Source organism: Lissotriton helveticus, chromosome 7 (genome assembly GCF_964261635.1).
Source record: "Lissotriton helveticus chromosome 7, aLisHel1.1, whole genome shotgun sequence".
NCBI classification, from domain to species: Eukaryota; Metazoa; Chordata; class Amphibia; order Caudata; family Salamandridae; genus Lissotriton; species Lissotriton helveticus.
Genome location: NC_136068.1, coordinates 1510099914 through 1510124560, shown reverse-complemented (window position 1 = coordinate 1510124560; position 24647 = coordinate 1510099914). Strand labels below are relative to the sequence as shown.

Below are 24647 nucleotides of genomic sequence, written 5' to 3'. Positions count from 1 at the left end.
ACATCCAAATATATTAAGGCCCGAGATCCATATGTTATATGTAAAGGCACCCATTGTGCTTTCTTACTCTATGCATATTCAAGTGACATATACACATTATGCAGCCGCTGGCATACATTCGCTAGTTTGATTGTCTCCTGATTGACTGCACCGTCACTTGAACGTGAGACACGCCCCTCCTTCAGCCATTGGCCAGTGGCGAGGCGAGCCCGCAGGAAATAACGAGCTGCTTCACCTCGCGGTGCACGCACGCCGTGGTCTCTTCTCTACATCTAGAGTGAGAAGACAGGGCACACTCCTTGATCAAGCGAACAAGCCGCACCAAGGAGGTAAGCTCTGAGCTGCCAGGCACTTTGCATTTGTTTTAACAAAATGCCCAGAGCGCTCCTAGATGTATATCGATACACTCACGTTGTCGTTACAGTCTTTCTGCATAGTTTGCTAGTCACAGTCGGTTTTTATCTTAGACCGTGCTTTTGTCATTCATGCTAATGCCATAGTTTTTTAACTCTAATTGCCAGTCACAATTGGGCACGCATCCTAGACCGGGTATTCGGCGCATTCGCCGCCCGCTCACCAGGAGTTACCTGCAATCGCTGCAATTAAGCATACGTTCCAACATTGAGCAATGTTTTTTCTCTGGTTAATAGTAACATCACAATGTGCTGTTTCTTGTCAGCGTACATAATGCGCACCTGACCCCGCTCACCTGATTTCCACCGCGTGAGTCTTTAACTATGAGGGAATCCTTCCCTAAGCTGACACCAGCACAACAGCCTCCTGACAGTGGGAACTTACAAACCTGACTGTTCCTTTGTCTTTCATTACCACCTCCAGTATCAATGAGACTTCGTATCTCAAAATGCCAAATTTGGGTTTTCTGACTAACTACTAGACACACCGCTGACAGCACTGCAGTTTTATGTTAGCAGTAGACTTCCAACACACGTTTTGGACACCCCTGCACAGTGTATTCCCAACCTGCAACTAGATTTTATCTTGCCCAGTGCTTCAGTGATTCTTCCACGCGATGATTTATCCTGACCACTCCCTTCTTTCTTAAGATTTTTGGATTTATTACACCTTCACCGGGAGATTGATTCCCCCTTCCACGCTAGAAGTGAGTACGCCACCCTTCTGCCTCCCCTATTGACTGGGAAACCATTTATCCTGACACATACACTCAATCTGCATGTCTTTTCTTTAGAATACCAGGAGCCCTTTGAGAGCCCATTAAGGATCGCACGTTGTCCGTCCCTCCTTACCCAAGTAGGTATAATTTACATTACCTACCTGACATGTTCACATCTTCCAAATTCATCATTGTACTGAATCAATATTAATTACTCTTAGGTGCTCATCTGTCCTGATGAAGACCCCGTCATGAGGACATTACTCACCCTCCATCCTGTTGGGGTCGAAAAGTAGACCGTCCTATCGAAACACCTACATGCTCATAGAACAAAATTAATTATTTGTGAAAATACTTATGAACAATGTGTACATAGGGACTAACTGACCTTTAATAGGCTGGAAAGGACAATCTGTATATATTGTGTATTGTATTTTTTGTTACAAACATCTTTACCCTGTCCCTCACCTGCCAATTCACTACCACTTCCCTATTTTCCCTCTTTTAGTTTAGTAGTAGATTTGTATTGCGCACAAATACCCTAAGGTGTCTCGGCGCATAGGATTCTTAATCGGACAGGCAGAATCTGAAGGAGATCATTGATTAAAAAGCCAAGTTTTCAGTTGTTTTCGGAAAATGGCAAGGGTGGGGCTAGATTTAATGGACAGAGGCAGGGTGTTCCAGAGCCTAGAGGTGGCCATTAGGAAGCGTCTGTCTCCCCAAGAAGAGGTTCTGGTGCGTGGGACTGGTAAAAGACAAGTAGATGATGAGCGGAGGGATCTGTTGGGGGTATAAATCAAAAAATCATTCCTAAGGAACCGTGGTCCTGAGTTGTGAATCGCTTTGTAAGCTACACAAAGTGCTTTGAATTTTATGCGGCTTCTAACACGCAACCAAGGAAGTTGACGTATGGCCGCAGTGATAGAGTTATATTTGTGGATGGCAAGTAAAACTCTGGCTGCCGCATTTTGGATAGATTGGAGTTTATTTAGGACCTGTTCTTGAGCATTCAAAAAAAGGGCATTGCAGTAATCCAACTTAGAAAAGATTAGGGTAGTTATAAGGGTTTTTCCTACAGATGCCGGTAAATATGGGAGCAGATTCTTGATTTTTTTTTAGCATATAAAAGGAGGAAGAAACCACTGTGTTCACGTGGTGGTGGAATGAAAGTTTGTCATCAAACATGACCCCGAGGTTTCTGACCTTGGCAACCGGTTTTGGAGGGGGGCCCATTTCGTTTGGCCACCAGATGGTGGACCATCCGAGGGAAAGGTTGCCAAAGGTCATAACCTCGGTCTTGTCCGAGTTTAATTTTAAGCAGTTCCTCGACATCCAGGAGCTTATGGCTAGCATATCCTCCTGGAACCTAGAGGCAACCGCTACCCCATCCTTATGCATGGCCAGCACCAACTGGGTATCGTCTGCATAGGTGGTTAAACTCAGCCCATGTGCTTTAATGACCCTCGCCAAGTCCGACACATAGATGCTAAATAGTGTCGGACTTAACGATGATCCCTGGGGCACCCAGCACGGCAAGGTGAAGATGGGCGAGTAGAAAGTGCCCAGTTTCACAGATTGGGTGCGGTTAGCCAGGAAAGAAGCAAGAAGGTCCTTAGCTAGGTGATTAACCCCCAAGGTTGAGACACGGTTGATCAGGGTGGAGTGATCTACCGTGTCAAAGGCTGCGGAGAGATCTAATAGTATGAGGACCGCCGCCCCTCCTTGATCTAAGATTGCCCTGATATCGCCAGACGCTTTTATCAGTACGGTTTCCGTACCATGACCCTGCCTAAATCCAAACTGGGTGTCATCTAAAAGTTTGTGTTGATTGATGTATTCAGAAAGCTGGTGATTCATGAGAGATTCAAATATCTTAGCAGGAAAGGGAAGGCAAGCTATAGGTCTGTAGTTAGCTAATTCTAAGGGGTAAAGGGATGGCTTCTTTAGCAAAGGTTTAATAACTGTTTTTTCCATATTTCAGGATAGTCGCCTGTGAGAAACATGGAATTACAAATGTCAGTGAGTGAGGGGGTAATGACCTTGGAGAGAAGTTTGATTATGGAAGGTGGACACGGGTCTAGGGGAGAGCCTGATTTGATGGTAACAGCCTGTTTACTGATCAGTTCAGCAGAGACTGAGTGAAAATGTGAAAATGTAGGTCTGGCTGGTGTAGGCAGGGGATTGGAATCAGAACCTTCAGGGTGAGTTAAGGAAGATAAAGATGAATATATATTAGGGACCTTGGTAGCAAAGAAATCCGCTAAGGAATTACATAAATCTTGAGATGCCTCAATAGATGGACCTGATGAGGTAATGGAGAGGGTGTTGACTACTTGGAACAGCTTCTTGGTGGAATTTTGAGAAGACTCAATTTGGGATCGAAAGAAGGCGCTCTTGTGAGTAACTATGGAACGTTTATATATGGCTATGGAGTCTTTATACGTTTGTTTATCCTGGGGACTGTAGTGTTTACGCCAGTGTCTCTCAAGATTCCTACAATACTGTCTCTGAAGTCTGAGATCCTCTGAAAACCATTGAGCAGACGGAGTCGATCCATTAGGGAAGATGGGTTTTGTAGGAACTACCAAATTAAGAGCATCCTGAAGCCAATCATGATACATATTGGATGCCTCATATGGAGAAGTAGTAAGAGTGTGGGTAAGTAAAGGAATGTCTAGGGTTTTCTAATCTCGAGTGGTTTGAGAGACATGAGCTTTAGACTGTGGCGGGTGAGGATAGTGGGCCTTAGAAATGAAAATAACTGCGTTATGGTCTGACCATGTCAGGGGGAGAACCGTGAGCAACGAAATATCAGGATTGTTGGTGAATAGCCCATCGAGAGTATGGCCTGCTTGGTGCGTGGGGACTGATACTAGCTGATGTAATCCCACCGCTTGCAGATCCATAGTGAGTTGGATGGTATCTTTGTCAGTGGGGGATTCTAGGTAAAAATTTAAATCTCCTAATATGGTGTAATCAGAAGGTCCTACCAGAGGCTCGATCATTTTGTCGAGGGCTGAGAGAAAGCGTTTACGTGGGCCTGGGGGGCGATAAAGGAGTGTGCCTTTGAAGACTTGGTTATTATTAAGCGCAATGGAGTACATAAATGCCTCACAGTCCAAACGGAAAATAGGTTCTATTTTTGTAGGATATAGGGCTTTATGAATAATAGCGAGTCCGCCGCCTTGCCTGTGGGTCTGTCTAGTCTTATCACGCTAAAGCCATCCGGTATAGCCGAGGAAAAGTCCGGGCCGGAGGATGCATCACCCCAGGTTTCCGTTATAAACAGAATATCCAGATCTTGACTGATGGTAAACTCCATAATTTCAAAGTTATGTTTGGGAAGGGAGCGCGCATTAATGAGAGCCAAGCGATAGGGGGGCCGGAGCGTTGGTAAGGGGGAATAAGTAGAGAGAAGGGGAGGAGGTAGTATTAAAGTGCAAGAGGGACAAGGTGTAGGTGAAGATGTGGGGCAGATGGAGAGGGGCAGAGGCCGACAAATAAGGGAGGCAGCATTTACATTAATCTCCTTTAGCTGCGCAGAGGTGTAGCACAAAGGAGTGGCATTATGATGGGAGGCTTTTTGGCCAGGGGGAGGGGCCCTTGGCCCGGTCCAGGCGTGGACGGGCGCAGACGGGCTTGCCTTAGGTGCGCCTTTGGCGCGCCCGCTGCGTGTCAGAGGGGGCATGGGGTTTATATGCCAGTGGAGGCGAGCAGCTGGACTGCTTACCTCGGTGAAACCGGTAGTGAAGTAGCGCACCTCCTGCTATGGCGGTCTATCCCACCACATCAACCTGAAAAGTCAGTGGTGGACCAGGGATCGCGCCTGAACAACAACACACACAAAGGTAAATTCTTAATCAAAATACATTTGTGAAAACTATGCCGGTGGAGGCGAGCAGCTGGACTGCTAACCTCGGTGAAACCGGAAGTGAAGTAGCGCACCTCCTGCTATGGCGGTCTATCCCTCCACATCAACCTGAAGTCAGTGGGGGACCAGTGATCGCGCCTGAACAACAACACACACAAAAGTAAATTCTTAATCAAAATACATTTGTGAAAACGATTTAGTTCAAAATGAAATAAAATGATTTTAAAAACTGCTAGGAGCCCTTTCAAAAGTGAGCCTCCGTCGGCGTTTTTAAAACAAAGTGTCTGATGGCATGAGCAGCGCTAATGCAGCCTGAGTCTGGTCATGAGGTGCGTGCATTCAGCGTGTAGATGTCCCAAGAAATGCAAGGAGCAGACTAAGGTCAGGGGTTTATATGCCGGTGGAGGCGAGCAGCTGGACTGCTAACCTCGGTGAAACCGGAAGTGAAGTAGCACACTTCCTGCTATGGTGGTCTATCCCTCCACATCATTCTGAAGAGTCAGTGGTGGACCAGGGATCGCGCCTGAACAACAACACACACAAAGGTAAATTCTTAATCAAAATACATTTGGGAAAACGATTTAGTGCAAAACGAAATAAAATGATTTTATAAACCGCTAGGAGCACTTTCAAAAGTGAGCCTCCGTCGGCGTTTTTAAAACTGAGTGTCTGATGGCATGAGCAGCGCTAATGCATCCTGAGTCTGGTCATGAGGTGCGTGCATTCAGCGTGTAGATGTCCCAAGAAATCCCTACACTATAAGAGCATTGTGAACAGCCTTAATGCTACCATTGTTTGGAAAGTTAATACATTGAGACCCATTAATGCTTTGATTAACAATCGCATTTAATGCCGGTGTTATATATGTGAATTAAATTTCTGGTTCTGAATTTTCCCTTGCATCTTTAGTGGTGAATTGTTTTCGGTTTTGTTTTTTTGATCCTTTATAAAATATACGATTACCTCGACCAACTGTTTGAACATACTGCAGATTCTAGGTGTACAGTAGTGATTATAGCCCTGTAGGGAGGACTGTAAATATATATGTCTACTGATCAAAATAATGCAAGTAGCGAATTCGCATTGCACTACATGTAAACTTTGATGACCTTATAGGGTCTACTAAGGTGCTCACGTTTACTCCATGTTGATGGGCCAGATGAAGAGTTACCAGGGGAAACTAGAAACATAATCAGTGCTCTTGCAACTACCTTCTTGACCCTGTTACTACTAATTGCAAGGGCAGTGTCTGATTTTTGCAAACATCCAGTTTAGGTAATGCAGTCTCAAACCAACAGTAGAGCAGCACTAAAGGTTTTGATGTAGCTTCCAGACCAGGCACTGGCCAGTCCTCGAGAATATACCATGCACAGAATTCTGATTATAATAAGCTGTGCTCATGCTGCGTGGTAGATCCCACACTCCAACTCATTCTGACACTAAATAGGTCTATTCTACATTAGCTGAAATTGTATTAGCTATTTATGAGGCCGACCAATGTGAAGAGGATTTGAGTAGTCCAGTTTTGTTTTCAAATAAAGCAAATTAGTTTATTTATTTAAAACGGAAGAATAGGAATGTTTTACGTACCAGTGCAATATATGTTCTAGTTTTGCCTACTACATTTAGGAAAAAGGGTCTCGTGCTCTGAATGTCCATGGAGGCTGGATAGTCATTCATATGTCAGGAGAATAGCCATAACAAACAATTATAATAATGTAAAACAACTTCTAATTGCATTTGGGCACAATTGTGTTGTAGATTTGGGCACAGCTCAATCAGTCTTATCCCATGGGAAACACCCAGTCAATCCATTCATTTTTTCTTGGTAGACACGGTCAAAATGTTCACGCTGTGCCACTGTAAAATGGTTCTTCCAGTCCCCTGAGATTCCTGCAGGATAAAAAGCAGAAAAGACTATAATGAAAAACAAGCCATACATAGCCTGGATAAACTAACATGCATGAATAGATATGGCAATAAGTGCAATTTACATCCACAAGCTAGAAAAACAAAGGGGCTGATTACGATGTTGATCAGAAAGCCTCCAACCAACAGTCGGATTCCCCTAGACTGTGTTGAAACCCATCTGCTCAACTCGTTCGGAAACAATTTGGACTGACCGATTGCGCTACTCGCGGTCAGAAGGGGAACCTTTTGGTCATTCCGAATCAGTTCGAACCGGCATTCAGAGAATCCAAGTCGGTCCGAGCTGATTTGTACAGTTTAATGGACCGTGTTTCTGACTGACTGATTACGATGTCAGATTCCAACAGCCTTTCAGACTCAGTCAGTCCAACACAAAAACGCTGTAGGAAACTGACTTTGGGGGAACCTAGCAGGCCCCCCTTCATCCTGAGTCCTCTAGTTTGGGCACAAGGGGGTAACCAAGGGAACACCCTGTAAAACCATGCACAGAGTGGCAAGCACCATGGGGTGCCCGCGACAGGCTGCAAGGTTTTCGGCAGACATCCGTTTTTCCCTAGAGGAGACTGTGTTGTCAGTCAGAACACAGACTCCCATTGAAGTCAATAGGAGTCCTTCTGAACGGTGTTCGGAAGCATCCTAATCGGTCGGGCGGAACCGTGAGCACGAGTCCGTCAGAATCTAATCTGACAAGGAGTCGGCTGTTTAGTTTCTGACCGACATCGTAATGAGGCCCTACGTTTTGTTCACAATGTTACAGACTTGTTGAGATTTCATAACAAGTGACTATTTTAAGGTAGTGAATCGAAACTTCCTTCACTTGATTTCTCCACAGCCCTTGAAACTGCAGAAACACAGCTGCCATACAATGGAGGTTTCATTTAGGAGTGAAAGTAACTGCTGTGATTCACTCTAGTGTAATTACTCATAATTACCACAAAAGAAGAGTAATCCAGCAATTAGAGCTATTTTCTTAATGCAAAATGCCCCACATCAAAAATGGACCCAAAGATGCATTTTGCAATAAGAAAATAGCACCAAATGCTAAATGACACAAAAAGCAGCTGCCACTTGCTCTCTATTAGTTTGCTGTTGCTGTGCTCCAGTGGCAGGATTTTGTCACGAAATATATTCTTAATGACTCAAAATGGTGTAATCACATTGTGAGAAGTTGGCCTGGTATATGATGCTCACTAATTCTAGTGATCACCTTGTACCATGCCAAGTGACCCTTATGGTGCAGGTTGTAAAGTCAACCTTATAGACAAGCTATCCTAGGGGTAGCATGGACTAAGCAGTCTTAGGCTAAACTCTGTAAAGGCATGTGAAGCAAGCTGTTTTACCATACACAATCCCTTGAATACCAAATGAAAGGACACCACACAGATATATATTGAAAATATATATAGATTTATTTCTCAAAAGATACCCTATACTCTTTATGAGCACAGAAGCACAAGCGTTAAAACAAAACACAGTTTAAATACACAAAAGTTGCACGAATATGGATGAGCCCTAGGGGCCACCTAAACCATATACTAAAATAGTGGTATAAGAACCACTATGAGGAAAGTGAAGAGGCCTAGGGCCTGGGGAATCGCTGGAGCTGATCGGGACTAGCAGTGAAGAAGTCGGGAAAGGCCCGCGGGACTCGGGTGCAGTGCGGAAAGTGCACGCAATACCAATGCAATGTCAATGGTGCGTAAAAAGTACAAAGTTAGTTAAAACGGAACCTTCCGAGTGACCTAGAAGGATGAAACTTAAGACACAGGCCCTAGAGGTGTGTACCAGTGTGGGAACACCGGCGGAGCTGAGTTACCTCACCCACAGGAAGCGGGTGCACAGGGTCGAAGTAGTGTCGGGTTTCGTCACGCTGGTCGATGGTGCTTGGAGCTGAAGATGCTGCAGGCGACTCGAGGTGAAGAGTTCCGGTGGATCCAAGGGTGGATCTGAAGTCGTGAAGACCTGAGAGCAGAGGGTACAATGTTCAAAGTCACTAGCCCTTGACTACCGTGGAACCAGAGTGGGACCAGGCGATGTCGGGTGCAAACAGGCGTCGAGGTGTAGCTTCTCTCTGCAGCCACGTGGACACAAGGGGTCGAAGACGTCCAGGAGTCGGTCACGAGCTGTCCCACGCAGGCTTCTCACTGTTGGCGGTGTCGGCAACCGGATGGAAGCAAACAGGCCTTGGCTAATGCAAACCACGCAGGAATCAAGAAAGGCTTGTCACTCGGACCAGCAAGGTCAGAGCGGGTGCTCCTTTTCACAGGAGCAAGGGCAAGTCTGGAACAACCAGACCTGCAGTGAAAGTTGTAGATTTCGTTGCCAAGATGGCCACTAGCCACGTGGCAAGTGGACGGGATGGCGCGTCGAGTGGCACAGTGCAAAAGGGCCCCACGCAGATCGTGGAGATGCTAGGGGGCTGATCTTCGGTGCAAGGGCTGCTCGAGGTTGGGGCTTCTCAAACCCCAAAGCACAGCATCGAGGGTGCCTCTGATGCTGCGCAGTCAGCTTTTCGGGGGTATTCCAAGATGTCCGGTCCCACGTCTCTCGGTGCCTCCACGGGTCCCTTCTTTGCAGGGACTGTGGATCGGGCGGTGAGAAGTCTGGGAGTCTGGGTCTTGTCAGGCTCTGGGCTCGGGCTCCGGCGGGAGGCGGCGGCAAAGCAGACGTCGAGTTGCTGGTTGGTGCCTGTGTTCACAGGGTGGTCACTCCTTGGCCACAAGGGAGATTCTCTTCCGTCTTCTGAGCAGCAGAATGTCGAAGTCCAGTCTTCTTCTTTATTTCAAGTTGATTCAGGATGATCTGAAGTCTCAGGACACAGCTCCCACTCTTATTCGAATCTGGGGGGCCGGATCACCTACTAGGTCCCTCCTCTGGGTGGAACCAGGAAGGGGGGTGGTTACACCCCCTTTCCTTTGTCCAGTTTCGCGCCAGGACTGGGGCAGGAAAGCCCCAGCACCGGTTTGAACTGACCTATGCACAGGGACACCTTGTGTGCCCCAGGCATGTCTGATTCTATTCAGCCCTGTCCTACCCAATACACAAAATCCTGTCTGGGGTGGTGCTAGCACCTCCCAAGGCAGGAAACCCTTTGTCCAAGCTGCCCTCACTGGAAGGACCCCCAGCAGCAGGAGGTCAGACTTGTGTCTGTGGTGGCAGCATCCATTTTGAGATGCTAAGGCTCTGTTTAACTTTAACCGGGGTTCAGGCTAGGTACATGTCGTGTCCCTCTAGAAGGGTGGAATGCTACCCCCGTCGCCAGAACTGGCGAGGGGGTAGTATTCCAATTCGTATGACACCTTACTCGACATGTTTTGATAAAGCCAAACCTAAGATAGCATTTAACCGCGAGGATTATAATGCACTTAAGAGTATATGGTATGGCAGTATCATGAAACAGCTAAAGGACATCGTTCCGAAAGCTGCAGACGGGCTCAGCTCATGCCAGAGCACCATCTCACATATTTCCAAGCACTCTGCCTCCAGGATTGATGAGGCCTTCCATAGGAGTGGCTGATAGGAACATATGTGTCCATTTTAGGTTAGGTATAGGCATACTACACCTAAGTAAGGGGTGGGTACACCGACTTACCCCAGCTGAGTGATCAGCCAGTTGTGTCAAATATGGAGGCCAGGCCAGGGGTGGCACAATACATGCTGCAGACCCTGGTAGGCCTTGGAAGCACCTATGCCCTGGGTACCTGGGTACACTGTTACAGGGGCCAATAAGGTGAACCAGTTCCAATTGGGTATGTACCTAAGGTACATGGAGTCCATTTTAAGGAGAGAGCAATTAGCCTGGGGCCCTGAATAGCAGGATCCCAGGCCAACTATGTCAAAAACCAGCTAAACACCAGGCAAAAAGTTTGGGGGTAACCATAGTCAGATATCCACCTTCCTACACACATAATTTCAGAAATTTCGCATTACAGTAGTAATGCATAATTTCTGAAAAGACTGATCACTAAGGTGTAATCATTTCGCCCAGGCTTCGGTCTAGTCCAGACTGGACCGCTGCATGAGGACAGAACTAAATATCTAAAAGTTAAGAACCTCTTCAAAACTGTACTGTTCAAATGTTTATTTGAACAAATAAAATACCTAATGATGTAAGGGACTCTAGATTTCCTATGCTTCATTTCAGTCTTACATCGCTACATATCCAGAATGAGTGATTAATTTGTTTCTGGTAGAACTTTTCTTAGGAGACCGTGGTCCTCTCCCACCTTTGGGGTGTCACACTATTACCATTGACACTAGCAGGGTACTGGGCAGGAATGTAGGTTGGCTATCATGGACTCTACATGGTTTGAATTGACACTCTGAACTAGGACAGATGGTGGGAGCAAATGTCGGTAACGCTGTGACAGAGCATACTGGACTCTCTCAATTAGGTCAGAGATGTGCTTCTTACAAGGACAGCAGGCACTCTTAATTGGGAAAGAGGTAATGAGGCATTTGAAAATTAGCAGAAATCAATGCGTTTGCTTTATATATATGCAGACCGAGGAGGGGTTGACAGGCACTTTATGATTACTTGGAAACAGATACTCTATGAATTGAGTCAGAAAGAGGGGATTTGAGTCGGCAATATACTTTGCTCATCAACCAGCACATATACCCAGACCAGTTGCATCATTACTACCCCAATATCGGAGAACAGTGAAAGAATAATATACAAAACTAACTACTCTACTTCAAGCATGTACCTTGCAGACTGCAACACACCCAAGTCAGTCCACTGTCCTCTGAACTTCTCTATGGGGGCCGGTAGGCAGTCACCAGTGTTCTAGACCAGCTGCAAGAGTTAGAATGTGGGGTCTGTAGAGTATGGTTAAGGCTATCTTTGGTAATGCCCCTCCAGCTCAGCTCGACCAAGTCTGGTCACCTCGCATCAGTACCAGACTGTCACTACAGAGTCAGTGGGGCTAGCAGCCAGGCAGCAGAAATGCTTCACACAGAGATAGGCAGTTTGCAACATTGCCTGGGACCAGGGTAGGCAATCAAACAAGTTAAATTGTGTGTATATGGCCAACACTGCCAGTTTACAATTCAAAACGTGGAATTTCAAGTGTCTATCGTCAGCGTTAGATGATGATTTTAAGTTCACATCATCACTTGTGAGAGGGTGCGAAATTCGAACTTGTGTTTGGCACCAGGACCTAATTTTCAACACCTACACCTTTTACAGTCCACCAAATAATGTCACTGTTTGTTTAATTTTAAGGAGAGCACAACGGAGTGTTATGCTCTCTTGTTAATTTAATTTTTTTAATACAATGTTAATGTTAACAGGATTTATAAAGCGCACAAATACCCGGAGGTGTCTTAGCGCTGAGAACACATTAAGCCCACTCCAGCGTCTAGTTCTGGAACAACCATAGTCCTTTCCTGAAGGTAGAGAGGGAGCTCGCCCGTCTGAGCTCACTCAAAAGAGTGTTCCAGAGTTTCAAGGTGCCAAAGAGAAAGCTGCGGCCACCCCAGTGCGATGTTCGAATTCTGGGCACTGGCAGGACTTTGGCCCCTGTAGAACGGAGATGTCTGGATGGTTCATACCAGGCAAAAAGGATCTGCAGGAAGACAGGACCTTTGTGGTTCAGTGCTTTGTAAGCCAGACAGAGCCTTGAACTTGTTGTGTTGTACTACAGGAATCCAGTGCAGGCTGTGAATCTCTTTAGTAACAGATTTGCACCAAAGGGTGTTGAACAGTAACCGTGCTGCTGTATTTTGAAAAGTCTGAAGCTTTTTTAAGCACTGCTTCTGTATGTTCAGATAAAGCCTGCTGCAGTAATTCTGTTTAGACTGAATTAGCGATGTTACCACAGTTTTTCTGGTGTCCACAGGAATATAAGGAAGAATCTTCCTTATTTTCTTAATAAGGTAGTGAGAGGCGGAGACAGTTGGATTTGTATGCTGAGAGAGCGATAGTTTGTTGTCAAACCATACTCCCAGGTTCTTAGCCTTATTCACTGGTTTTGGTGATTCTCCCATCTCTGCCGGCCACCACAGTTTGCCCTAGTTTGGCTGCTTATTACCAAAGATCAGGACCTCTGTTTTTTCAGAATTGAATTTAAGACAGTGTGTACTCATCCATCTGTTTATGGTACACATACAGTTCTGAAATTCGTGAATAGGAGGAGCCTGATTTTTATATGCAGCCACCACTATCTGGATATGATCGGCGTAAAACATCAGACTGAACCCAATGTCCCAGATCAGAGGAACAAGTTCGGAGATATAGACGTTAAAAAGAGAAGGGCTCAAAGAAGAGCCATGCGGTAGTCTGCACGGGAGGGTATACGGCTCTGAGTGATACCCATCAACAGATACTGTTAATTTCCTGTCAATGAGAAAGGAGGACAGAAGGGCACGAGCCGTGCCCCTGACCCCCAGACTCTCCAGCCGCTGTTGCAAAAGGGAGTGATCAACAGTATCAAAAGTGGCAGAGAGATCGAGGAGTACAAGGTCAGCTGTGCCTCCTCCATCCATCACCGCTCTGATCTCCTCTGTGGCTTTGATGAGTGACGTTTCCGTACTATGATCTTGGTTGAAACTAAACTGCGAGTGATCAAGCAAGTTATTTTTGCAAATAAATTGGGTTAATTGAATATTCATGATTTTGACAATTAATTTAACTGGCAGCGGCAGCTGGGCTATTGGATGGTAGTTGTTTGGGTTAGTCGCATCCAGGTTGGGTTTTTTTTAGCAGTGGAATGATGGAGGTATCCTTCCACATGGAAGGAAAATTGCCAGAAACAAACATTGAGTTAAACATTTCTGTTAGCACAGGACTCAACAGGTCTGCTATTTCTTTTAGAAATGCTGGCTGTCAAGGGTCGGAGGGGGAACCTGACTTTGCTTCGTTAATATATTTTCCCACTGTTTCAGATGAAGTGGGGGAGAAGCTAAGCAGGGTGTTCTTTTCAGAGTCGGGGCTTGTCAGTGAAGTGGTGGGGAGATGAGCTGATGTATCCTCAAAGTTCTTAAAAATGTGGAGGACTTTGGTTGTAAAAGCAGCTGCAATGTCGTAACAAAACTTTTGATTGCCCTTGATCCCTGTATTCTTGGGTATGGTGAGTTTATATACTACTGTAAATAGTGCTTTAGAGGATTTGTTTGCTTCCTCAATCTGTTTGGTAAAATAATCTCTCTTTTCTGATATCAGTACATTTTTATATTGTGTTAGGGCCGTTCTATACACTTTCTTCTCAAGTGAGTGATAGTTTACTTGCCAACACCTTTCAAGTCAACATTTTTGCTTTTCTTTCCGTAGTGCATCAGAAAACCAGGGGGCAGAAGGGGTGCTCCTATTCCCTGAGGTCTTTTTTTATAAATACTGAGGCCTTAACTGCTTCATTGAGCCATTCAGTATGTTTGGTGACAGTTAAATCTGGGTGACCGTTTAATTGTGGTCGTGACCTCTCCAAATGTGTGTGCAGGATCGTTTTGTCCATTTTTCTCCACTCTATGTGGCTGGTGGCAGGGGGATTGGGGGTCCCTCTGGGCCCGCAAGAAGAGACTGGAAAATTTTACCTAATTAACGAATGGTCTGTCCATGTCAGAGAAGGGTTTCTTTCAATGTGAGACCATGGGTTGAGGTAAAGATACCATCTAGGGTGTGCCCTGCCTCATGAGTGGGGGTCTATACTAGTTGGGTTATGCCTACGGCTCCCAATGTGTCTAGCAGTATCCCTGTCTCCCTGTTGTACTTGTCTTTAAGGTAAAAATAAAAATTTCCGAGGATGGTGAAGTCATTGTTTAAAAGAGTAGGTTCTAGAAGGCTATCTAGATTTGAAGTGAAGGTGCTTCTGGTGCCTGGGGGCCGGTACAACAAGATGCCTCTGAAAGTCTGCCTTGGGCTGAGTTCGAGAGCAAAGATACAAAGGCATGGAGATAGAGTGAAAGGTTACTGGGAGATGTTCCCTAAAGATGATTGCTACTCCACCACCTCGTTTCATTGGCCTATCAACCCTGATAGCCCGAAATCCATCTGGGGTTGCGGTGACAAAGTCAGGGTCGGAAGCAGCGTCGGCCCAAGTTTCTGTTATAAAAAGTATGTCTAAATCGTAGTTTAAGATGATAATGTGCAATTTCATATTTGTGCTTTGCCAGTGATCTGACATGTGTAAGGCCACAGTGTATTCCAGCGCGCTCTATGGGATTAGAGTCATGACTCTGAGAGCTTTTGGGAGGCTGGTAGGCACTAATCCTTTGTGATTGCTGGAGTGTGAAACCGCACGGACAGTTTGCGTTTCCTTCGCCAGGAATAGACAGGCAACAATTGTCCGTGGAGTTATTGAGGAGGAGAAGCTCACTTGCGGCATAGCTGAGTGCATGAGTATTTAAAAGACATGGGGTTCTGGCTCTGGGCCCGGTCCAGGCGCTGAGCAGTGCGCCCGCTGCACTGGGCCACACCATCTGGCCATTTTATGTATGATTCCGGTGACGACTAGACCGCGTCCTAACCGAAAGTGTTGACTAGGCGGAAGTGAGGATGAAAGTGGTAGTGGAGTGTCCGCCCTCTGCGCAATCGGCACAGCAGCTGTGGCAGAACGGGGTCGGCACCCACTCTGTGCAGTTACAGGCCAAAGTTCAGGATACCGGGATACCAATATACATCAAAAATAAAAATATCCCTGCCGTCCAGGCGATTCTTACACCTTCGGGTGACTTGGAATAAAGTGAATTGTCACCCTTATAGGAGTGTGATGGTTAGCAGTTGTGTAAGTATGGCATTGGCAGCGCTGGCAGAGACAATGGGTGGAACAAGCTGCAGTGGCCTCCTTAGAAGGGACCTGCCACTTACTTTTCTACAGTGTAAGCTTGATTGGGGCACTATTAAGGGCTTTTTTAAGGAGCTAATAACCAGGGATTTTGACTGACTGTTGCCACTGTGAAAAAAGTAGTCCTGATACCCAGAATAAAGTGCAAGTGAGACCCCAACAGTAACCACTAGCACAAATTGACCAGTGTACAAAACACAGGATTGAATGCCAGACAAAGGTATACAGAAGTATGATCTGACAAAAATAATTTGACCTAATTATAATTTATAAGCATATAGTCCCGCTGTATAGATTTTCCATGATTATCTTCAACAGAGTATCCACTTTTAAACAATATTAAGGACATTTCTTTCGGCAGGGAATGTTTTAGTTTCAATACTAGGCTACTCTACCCATAGAAGTGACCATTGAATTGAATGTGGGAATAGGGAGCACTGCGAAAAATACATCAATAAATAAATGATTGGTGTACTTGAGTTTAGCATTAGAGTGCCCGCCCCAGATCTCTTTCTAGGGAGGTCAATTGAAGAGAAACAGTAAAAATGTTGGATATAAAAGGTTTCCTTCATTTACGTAGGGTGTGAAGGACAGGAAACCACGTAACATAAATATATAGGTATATTAATCTATGATTTGCAGAAACCTATTTTTTGCTCTCTTTAGAATAATTTACTTTTCAATTGAAAACTGAGTTGTTTTTACAAAAATTAAAAAACAATCTCCCATTCTAATTGCATACAGGTTTGAGGCATCTGATTTGTGACCTTTTGCTACTAACTTGCAAAAGGCAGGGGGTGTTTGGTTTCCCACGAACATGGATACGACACAATCTTGTTGCATCGCTATAACAGGCGGCGTATTTACGGAGGCAGGGAGCCAACCCTTGAAGAAAATAAACAAGCAACCTGTAAGATCTCCTAGAAGCACACAAGTAAAAATACATGAGTGTGTGTTTCCTACAGCAAAGCCACCTTATAATATTTGCTCGCTAGGCTCGTCGTTGCCTAAGACCTCATATACATGCCATAATTTATAACTTATGTCCCCTTCATTTATACACATTAATAGTATAACAATGCTTGATTATCCTTTGCTAATGGGTTTTTGGCTCATATGTTATATATTCATGAAGTGTGACACTTAAATAAAAGCATAGTGGTTTGGAGTACACTTCCAGGGGATATTTGCAAACGTCTGTTCTCTCCTATATGACGGGTTACAATTTCCCAAAATAAGTTGGAACAATAATATATAAGGTGTGTTCATAAACCCACTGGCGTAACGAAAACTGAGGGGGCCTCCCTGCACGGTACATAGTGGGGCCCCCTCAAACATGAGCTCTCTGGCCAGAGTGCAGTGCCGAGGGGGCAGCTGGGAGCCCCCCCGCACCGCGTGGGCTGCAGGGGCCTGTGTTACGCCCCTGCATAAACCCCAGAAGATGAGAGAAGCGTCAGATATTCCTCAGACAAATAGTCATAAACTGCTCCCTCTGTGCACCCTGGAATGTGCTCTGACGTGCACCTCTCTGCATTTGAGATTCGGGCCAAGTCATAGTGCACCTGCTGGACGGCTGGAGCAGTGTCAGGACTAGACGCTCCAATGACAGACCTCGTATTGAAGTGGAGAGAGGCCAGATGTGGCTCTCGAGACATTTCTGAGGAGTAGGAGACCAGCAAAGTATGAGAGAAAGATGCATGGAGCAGACGGTTACCCAATGAAGTAGGGGAATCACTGGCATCTTGCTTCCACCACATCATGCTGATTTTGGCTCACTTGGAGGCCGCCATGTCTTTTCTGATCAACCTTTCAACAACCAGCCCATAACGACCAGCATAGTTATTTCTTGGTAGCAATCATGTTGGGGCCAAAAATTGCTACTGCTGTTACTCTTTAACAGTTATTTATTTACTCCCACTCTTCCACCTGGTCTTTACATGAATTAACAATCAAAAACAAATAAATAGCAAGCTTTGTTTGTGTTGGAGATGGTCATAAACCTCTGATATATAAGACGTGACTCAGGTGGTCTCCTTCCCAGGCTAAGAAGCCTTGTTAGGACTGACAGAGGAACTATGAGAGCAGACATTGCAGTCCAATGACTATATGCCTGGCCCTTCACATACTTATAATTTTAAATATGCACTTTTCACCTGAAAACGAAGTAAAGCAAATACTTTGCCTAGGTGAAACATAGTACTTGAAATTGCACATGTGCTGCACCGAAACTAAGTGCATCCCTGTAGTAACTGTGCACATGTAAAGCGCTCTGACATCTAAGTGCATTCAATTCTAAAGGTTCTTTTGAAAAGTGCTCTGATATCCACCAGGCCTTGTTTGGAACATATACAAGTCCAAATAAAGAAATAACCTTTGTTGATCCTTCCGCCTTTAATGCCGCTGACATGCATGGATTTTGCTCATATCCGAGCATGGTTAGGGATTTCTCTTCTAAGATCCATATTGCATATAACCTAATCCCAGCACTCTATAAACTAATTTCTGTCCCCCCAAAAAATGAAACAAAAAAGGATCCAAATATTGATAAACAAGCAGCAGAGGTAAATATTAATTACTACTAACAGGCTTACGCAATATAGTTATGAATAATTTGTATACATCACCACTCAATATATGTGAGGGATGGCAATTGAGAGCCCAAATCCCTATCGCTGTCATCTCTGGTAAGGGGAGTCTCTGCCAGCTAAAATGGTCTCATTTGAATGCTACTCTTGGTAGGGTCAAGATTTACAGTAAAAGAAAAAATGATGTATAGTAAGGGGATAACTATTTAGGAGATCTTCAGTGACTAACCACTGAGCAAATTTGAGGTCGCTGAATTTCAACATGTACATAGGGGAAGTATTTGAAGAGAATTAAAAGGCTGAAGGCGGGAGCTTTCCTTCTGGGTAAAATATTGCACATCAGGTTTGATTGGAAGTCTGTTTAAACAGAAAAGAAGACTATAGTTTTAGGACAGAATAGGCAGAAAAGCATAATATGTTTGTCTGATCAAACAAGCATCTAACAACAATGTAAAATATGAGAAGACAGGCAGATTATTAGAGTTAAAAAAGTTTGATGGGATGCTCCTGTTTGGGTTGAAGGCTACATACAGCACAGATGTCAAGTTGCGAAGATATATTGGGGATATGCTAGAAGCTTGCATAAGAAATCCATTCCACATATTGCTTACCAGTGGCATTACGTTTTGTGACTCACATTTGTTAACGTTGTATTCACTGGCTCTATTTAATTTAGCCTATCAATCTGGTCTTTGCCTCACTAGTGGAGCATAGCCTGTTTATCACTTCTTCGACAGCCTCCTTCTATTCTTCTTGGAGTGGTCACTCTTTAGTAAATGTTTTTTTTTCTTTCTTTTTAAGTACAACACTCATTGAGGGTGACTGTTTTTCTAGTTGTCTTCCTGGTGTGTTTTTGTGGCGACCCCCATTGCTCCAAGTTGTTTTCTGTCCTGTGTTGTGCTTAACCCCCTCGCTGCCCTCTGTTGCCCTTTACTTTTCCCTTCGTTCCGCCCTCCATTGCTGTTTGCTTTCTCCCATCATCTGTGCACATTGTGGTTTTGCCCCACTTACTCATTACCTGTGAATATTTTCTCCCCATTGTGTTTTTCTCAGCTGCACTCTAGGTTCTTTCTCATCAATGTCTTTCTGCCTCAGGCTGCCCTCTTTCTGGTGTTGCATTGTCTCCACTTGCTCCACACAAACCCATTCCCCTTTCGGTTTAGGTCTTTTACAGTGCTTGTGAGCAGTTTTTTTTAAAATTACAAAGCATTTTTATGTTTTTAGCTCTATTGTTTATTTACCTATCCATCTCATATTGATAAATAAGAGAAAAAAAATGCTTGCCTCATTTTATATGCAAAAGAAACAATTGATGGACGGAATGCTGAACAATGCAAGCATTCACCCCCAGACTCAAGGATCTGGGTTAAATACATAATACTTTTAGATGTGGGTCTTGTGCTCATTACACCACTGGATTCAAGCTAGCCTGTCTGATGAAGGGCGATGCCCTGAAACCGGTCCTAGGTTGCTTGTTTCCAGTCCAGGGATGACCTGGTTAAGCAGTTCGGGTTGGACTGTTTCCATGAGGAACAGGGTCAAGACTGATTTGCATATGGCTGGGTCCAAACTGGGGAGGTGAGGTGAGCAAAAGAATGATGGATTAAGCCCGGATCCGTGAGACTAGGGGTGAATGTTTGCATTGACCAGCATTCCATCCATCAATTGTTTCTTTTGCATATGTTGCCCTAAGTGGGAAGGGAATGCCCAGACGTAGGTACCGTGCTCACTACACCACTGTATTTATGCTAGCCTGGCTGATGAAGGGTGAAGCCCTGAAACCGGTCGCTGGTTGCTTGTTTCCGGTCCAGGGAGGACCTGGTTTGGCAGTTCGGGTTGGCCTGTTTCCATGAGGAACAGGGTCAAGAGTGATTTTCATATGGCTGGGTCCAAAACTGGGGTGTTGTGGTGAGCAAAAGAATGATGGATTAACCCCTTTGCACTACCCCAAGCACTACTATATTATATAAAAAGTGCAATTGTGGCAATATTGGCAGGGGGCGGTGGTACTGCTCAGTGGCCGACCCCCTGTGGGGGCAATTATTTTCAGTTGGGGCCACAATCAGCCCCCAGGGAAGCCATAGCTATAAAAAAGTTTGAAAAAGAGTTATGTATATATATATATATATATATATATATATATATATATATATATATATATATATATATATATATATATATATATGTATATATATATATATATATATATGTATGTATATATATATATATATATATATATATATATATATATAGAGAGAGAGAGAGAGAGAGAGAGAGAGAGAGAGAGAGAGAGTCTCTCTCTCTGTAGATGATCTATGTATATATATGAATATACATACATATGTATGTTTATATAGATATATAGATATATATATATATATGTACATAAGCCTAAATAGTGAATGATATATATGTATCTATATACATATATGTGTATGGATATATGTAAATAGATACATATAAATATATGTAGAGATAAGATCTATGTATTATATGCTCCTTGCTGCACAGTGAACGGCGCACTCGTGAATGGGTGTTTTACAAACTGTAAGAGTGCGCCCGCGATATTTTTCAGACTCTGTTACCTAGTTTCCCTAAAAGAAAAATGGCACTCCACGGGCAGTTGCTTGAGTTTATTGGCAACGCAACATGTTGCTTTGCCAATAAACTCTAGCACCGATAAATTTAAAAAAAAACGAGGTGACCCCCCTCACAAAACCAGGTACGTTTATCTGAATCAATCAAACACCACCCCCTTTTGTACCGCTTTTGGCCGCCATAAGTGTGGCAGGGTATGCTCAGACGTCAGTCCCTTGCACACTTTGCCACTGGATTCAAGCAAGCCGGGCTGAAGACGGCTGGAATGCCAGAAACCTGTCCTCGGAAGATTGTTTCCGGTCCAGGGAAGACATGGCTTGGCAGTTCGGGCAGGACTGTTCCCATGAGGCACAGGGTCAGACTGATTTGCATATAGCCATGTCTAAACTGGGGTGGCAGAGTGGGCTAAAGAACGGTGATGGATTAAACCCAGATCTTTTGACTGGGTGTGAGTGTTTGATTGATTCAGATGCTCCGTCCATCACCACCCCCTTCAATACGTTTTGGGCCCTAGCCTGTCGCGGGTACTTGGGACTCCCACATGAGTGAGGCACCATTTTTATCGGGAGACCTTGGGGAACACTGGGTGAGAGGAAATCCATGTCTGCCCGGCGATGCTACAACTTTACCACACAAAGATGTGTGGAAAAGGGGCGCTAGGTGGCGCAAGAACATGATGGCCGTGCACCTGTGAGGCTCCAGTCCAGCCGGGCAGAAACCCATCCATTAATGCTATCCTAACGTATGTAGGGATTAAATAAACACCACCGCAATTTGCCCTGACCACTGTGGACTCCTCCGTTGCCTTCCGCGGGTGTGTGGGCGTCCGGATCGCAGAGGAAACACTGCAGTTGTCCGCAGCGGCGAAAGTGGAGCTCCGGCGGCGGCACGCATACGGCAGCAGTGGCGAAGGTGGCCCGAGGCCAGAGCTGCAGAGTAAACTGTGCAACAACGCTACGGGCGGCAGAGGGCGCACCCGGCTGCTCCCGCGGCCCTGAAAGGACAGAGATCGCTGCTCCCTGAAAGATCCGTGTGCCCCCATCCCAGGAAGCTGACTTGTGCACACCAGTGGAGGACCGGGACCATGAAGGAACGGGGGTGGCCGTATGGGAGTGTGCGCGACCCAGGGCAGCGAGACATTTCCGTAATGGGGATCGGCCGAAGCAGCCGCAGCATGCAGGACAGTGCAAGAGGTCCCCGTAGGCGAGACAGATACGAGGCTCCCAACCCTCCCCCTTCCACTGCCAGACGACCATAGAGCGCCCAGGGGACGACCTGGGAGAAGCTTGATCACCATTTTGTTACGAGGCACAGAGCCATTCCACACCAGACCGCCGCCATTTCAGTGGCTCTATATACTCGAGTACCAGACAGCACCATCCCCCCTGCCTAACCTAAGAAATACGACCTTCATTGTACATTGTTAGCCTGAAGGAATAGGAATGTAGACCCCTACGAGGTGCAGGGGGTAAATGACTGCCACGAATAGGGATAGGAAGCGTTCTTGATCCTACCCCACGCAACTAGTAGTTGTCTCTTCACCTCACCACTGCATCCTCTGGAAAGCCCGATATATGCATATTGGTACTTTGCCTTACTAATCACTGATACCTCCTACTCACCCTCATGGACAGTACCTACCAGCAAGTGCAGAGTGGCACGTTACAGATCATCACCGTCGAAGTGGCCTACTCAACACCCACAGATTGATGTGAACGCTTAAACCCCCTCCAGGAGTGTTTAGTGTTACACCTCATCCTCCTGGACCCGACGCCAACCCCGCGATATAATAGGACTCTGCCACGATGGGCCGCACGCAAACAAAATAATCAAAGAGCCCGTTTGAAACCCGCAAGACGCCCAAGTCACAATCCGCGGAACGTACTGACATGGGAGCCACGAGTGAGGTGGAAGAGGACTGGAAGGCACATCTATTGAGCATGAAACAAAGCCTCACTTCCATAGACACCAACATGGACACAATGAACTCAGGGTGTCCGACCTGGAGGATGGTGCTGCCACCAGCAAAAGTTAACTTACACATATGGACAAATTACTCCGCTTCATAGCAGAAAAAAATGAGGATTTGGAGGCGCGCTCCAGAAGGAACAACATGCGAATTCTAGGTCTGGCAGAATCCACCAATGTGTGTCGGATGGAAGACTTTGTTGAGAAGTTGCCAACTTGTTCGGCAGGGAATCCTTCTTGGCTCACCTGGTGGTGGAGCGTGCACATAGATCCCTGGCGGCCAGACCACCCCCAGGAGCGGCGCCACGACCGATAATAGCTCGAGGACACAGTCTTACGCCTCGCTCGGGACCGCAAACAAGTCCACTTTGAAAACAGGACTCTGGTGTTTTTTTCCGGCTTCACTCAATCAGTGCAGGAAGCTCGACGCAAGTTCTCCACAGTTAAGAAGAAACTCCAAGTGCAGGAGATCCCCTATACAATGTTATACCCAGGAAAACTAAAGATTACTCATCTAGGGAAGCAAAATTTCTTTCAGAACCCGCAGCAGTTTGAGGACTATCTTAAACGCCACCGGAAAGCTGCATCAGCAGGATCTGGTATGCAAGACCATTCCAGGTCTACTTCGCCTCTTCTGGAACAGGACTGAAGTCTCTACTAACTTTGAGCCTCCGGGTCACTTCACGGCTGATCTCCTGATCTGCAGGGGTGATGTATAAACTTGGTTACTACATATGCTCTCTATGAGTCTGCCCGGCAATTTGCCCCCGTCCCGCCGGATCTCACTGTTGGAAATAGGTAAGAGGCGGGTGAGAGTATGGGAGGCAGAGGGCAGGTTGTGTGACCCTAGTGTTTCCCTACATGGGCATTCCCCATATCAATATAATACCATGGGGATGTACGAATTCTGTTGGGGCAGTTCAAAGGGCGGGTGGGATGTATTATACCTGACAAAGTTGGGGATGCCGGAGGGGGAGGGGGAAGATACTTCCTACAATGTTGCATGATTACCTGTTCTTGTAAAGATTGCACAATAGCACGATTGAGTATAGACCATCTTTACAGAGGGGATGGCAGAAAATACACGAGACAAGCACACCGTTACAATATTGTCGTGGATTGTTCGTGGGTTGTACAAACCAAGGAAAAAGAGGTAGGTGTTGGGATACCTAGATCGCCACCATATCTCAGTTGCCATGTTACAGGAAACACATTTAGGCCCTGAAGCTGCGCCCCAGTTTGCGTCGCGATGGGCATCTTATCGCTCCTTCGTATCCTACTCTACCTATGCCTCGGGGGTCACGATTTTAATTAAAAGAGGAGTGTCATTTGTTCTGGGAGGGACAGAAGCTGATGCAAGTGGACGCTATTGCCTCCAGTGGGGAAGACTAAACTCATATGATGTGACCTTTGCCAACTATTACGGCCCCAATTTTGATGAACCCCACACACTTCAACTATGGAACAAGGTTCAAGAACTAGGCACTACATATGTTGTATGGGGCCGAGACTTTCATACGACGATACGGCCACAACAAGACAGATCTAATGCCTCCCCTGCTTATTACACCAACACAAGTAAGGTACTACAGGACCTCACAGTAGACAACTACCTAATAGACTCCTGGAGACACATGCATCCCACTGGGAGGGAAGCTACCCATTACTCTGCGGTCCACTCCTCCTGGGCCAGACTATATTACATATTTTTATCTGCTGGAATGGCGCATTGGATAGGGCGTGTGACGCATTTGGCTCGCACGTACTCCGATCACTCACCT

At 45.6% G+C, this 24647-nt stretch overlaps 1 protein-coding gene across 5 annotated transcripts in view; it reads right to left on the bottom strand.

Annotated features, from left to right (window-relative positions):
- Positions 1–6543: 6543 nt before the first annotated feature.
- Positions 6544–24647, bottom strand: part of LOC144767510 (sulfotransferase 2B1-like) — an 858831-nt gene continuing 840727 nt past the window's right edge. For 4 of the 5 annotated variants that reach the window (XM_078650929.1, XM_078650931.1, XM_078650930.1 and 1 more), the window contains one exon: positions 6545–6896. In XM_078650929.1, the coding sequence (XP_078507055.1) occupies positions 6778–6896 (119 nt within the window). In that variant the 3' untranslated portion in view covers positions 6545–6777. Of the gene's footprint in view, positions 6897–24647 lie in introns of all 5 variants that reach the window. The other variant, XM_078650927.1, reaches the window with a different exon arrangement.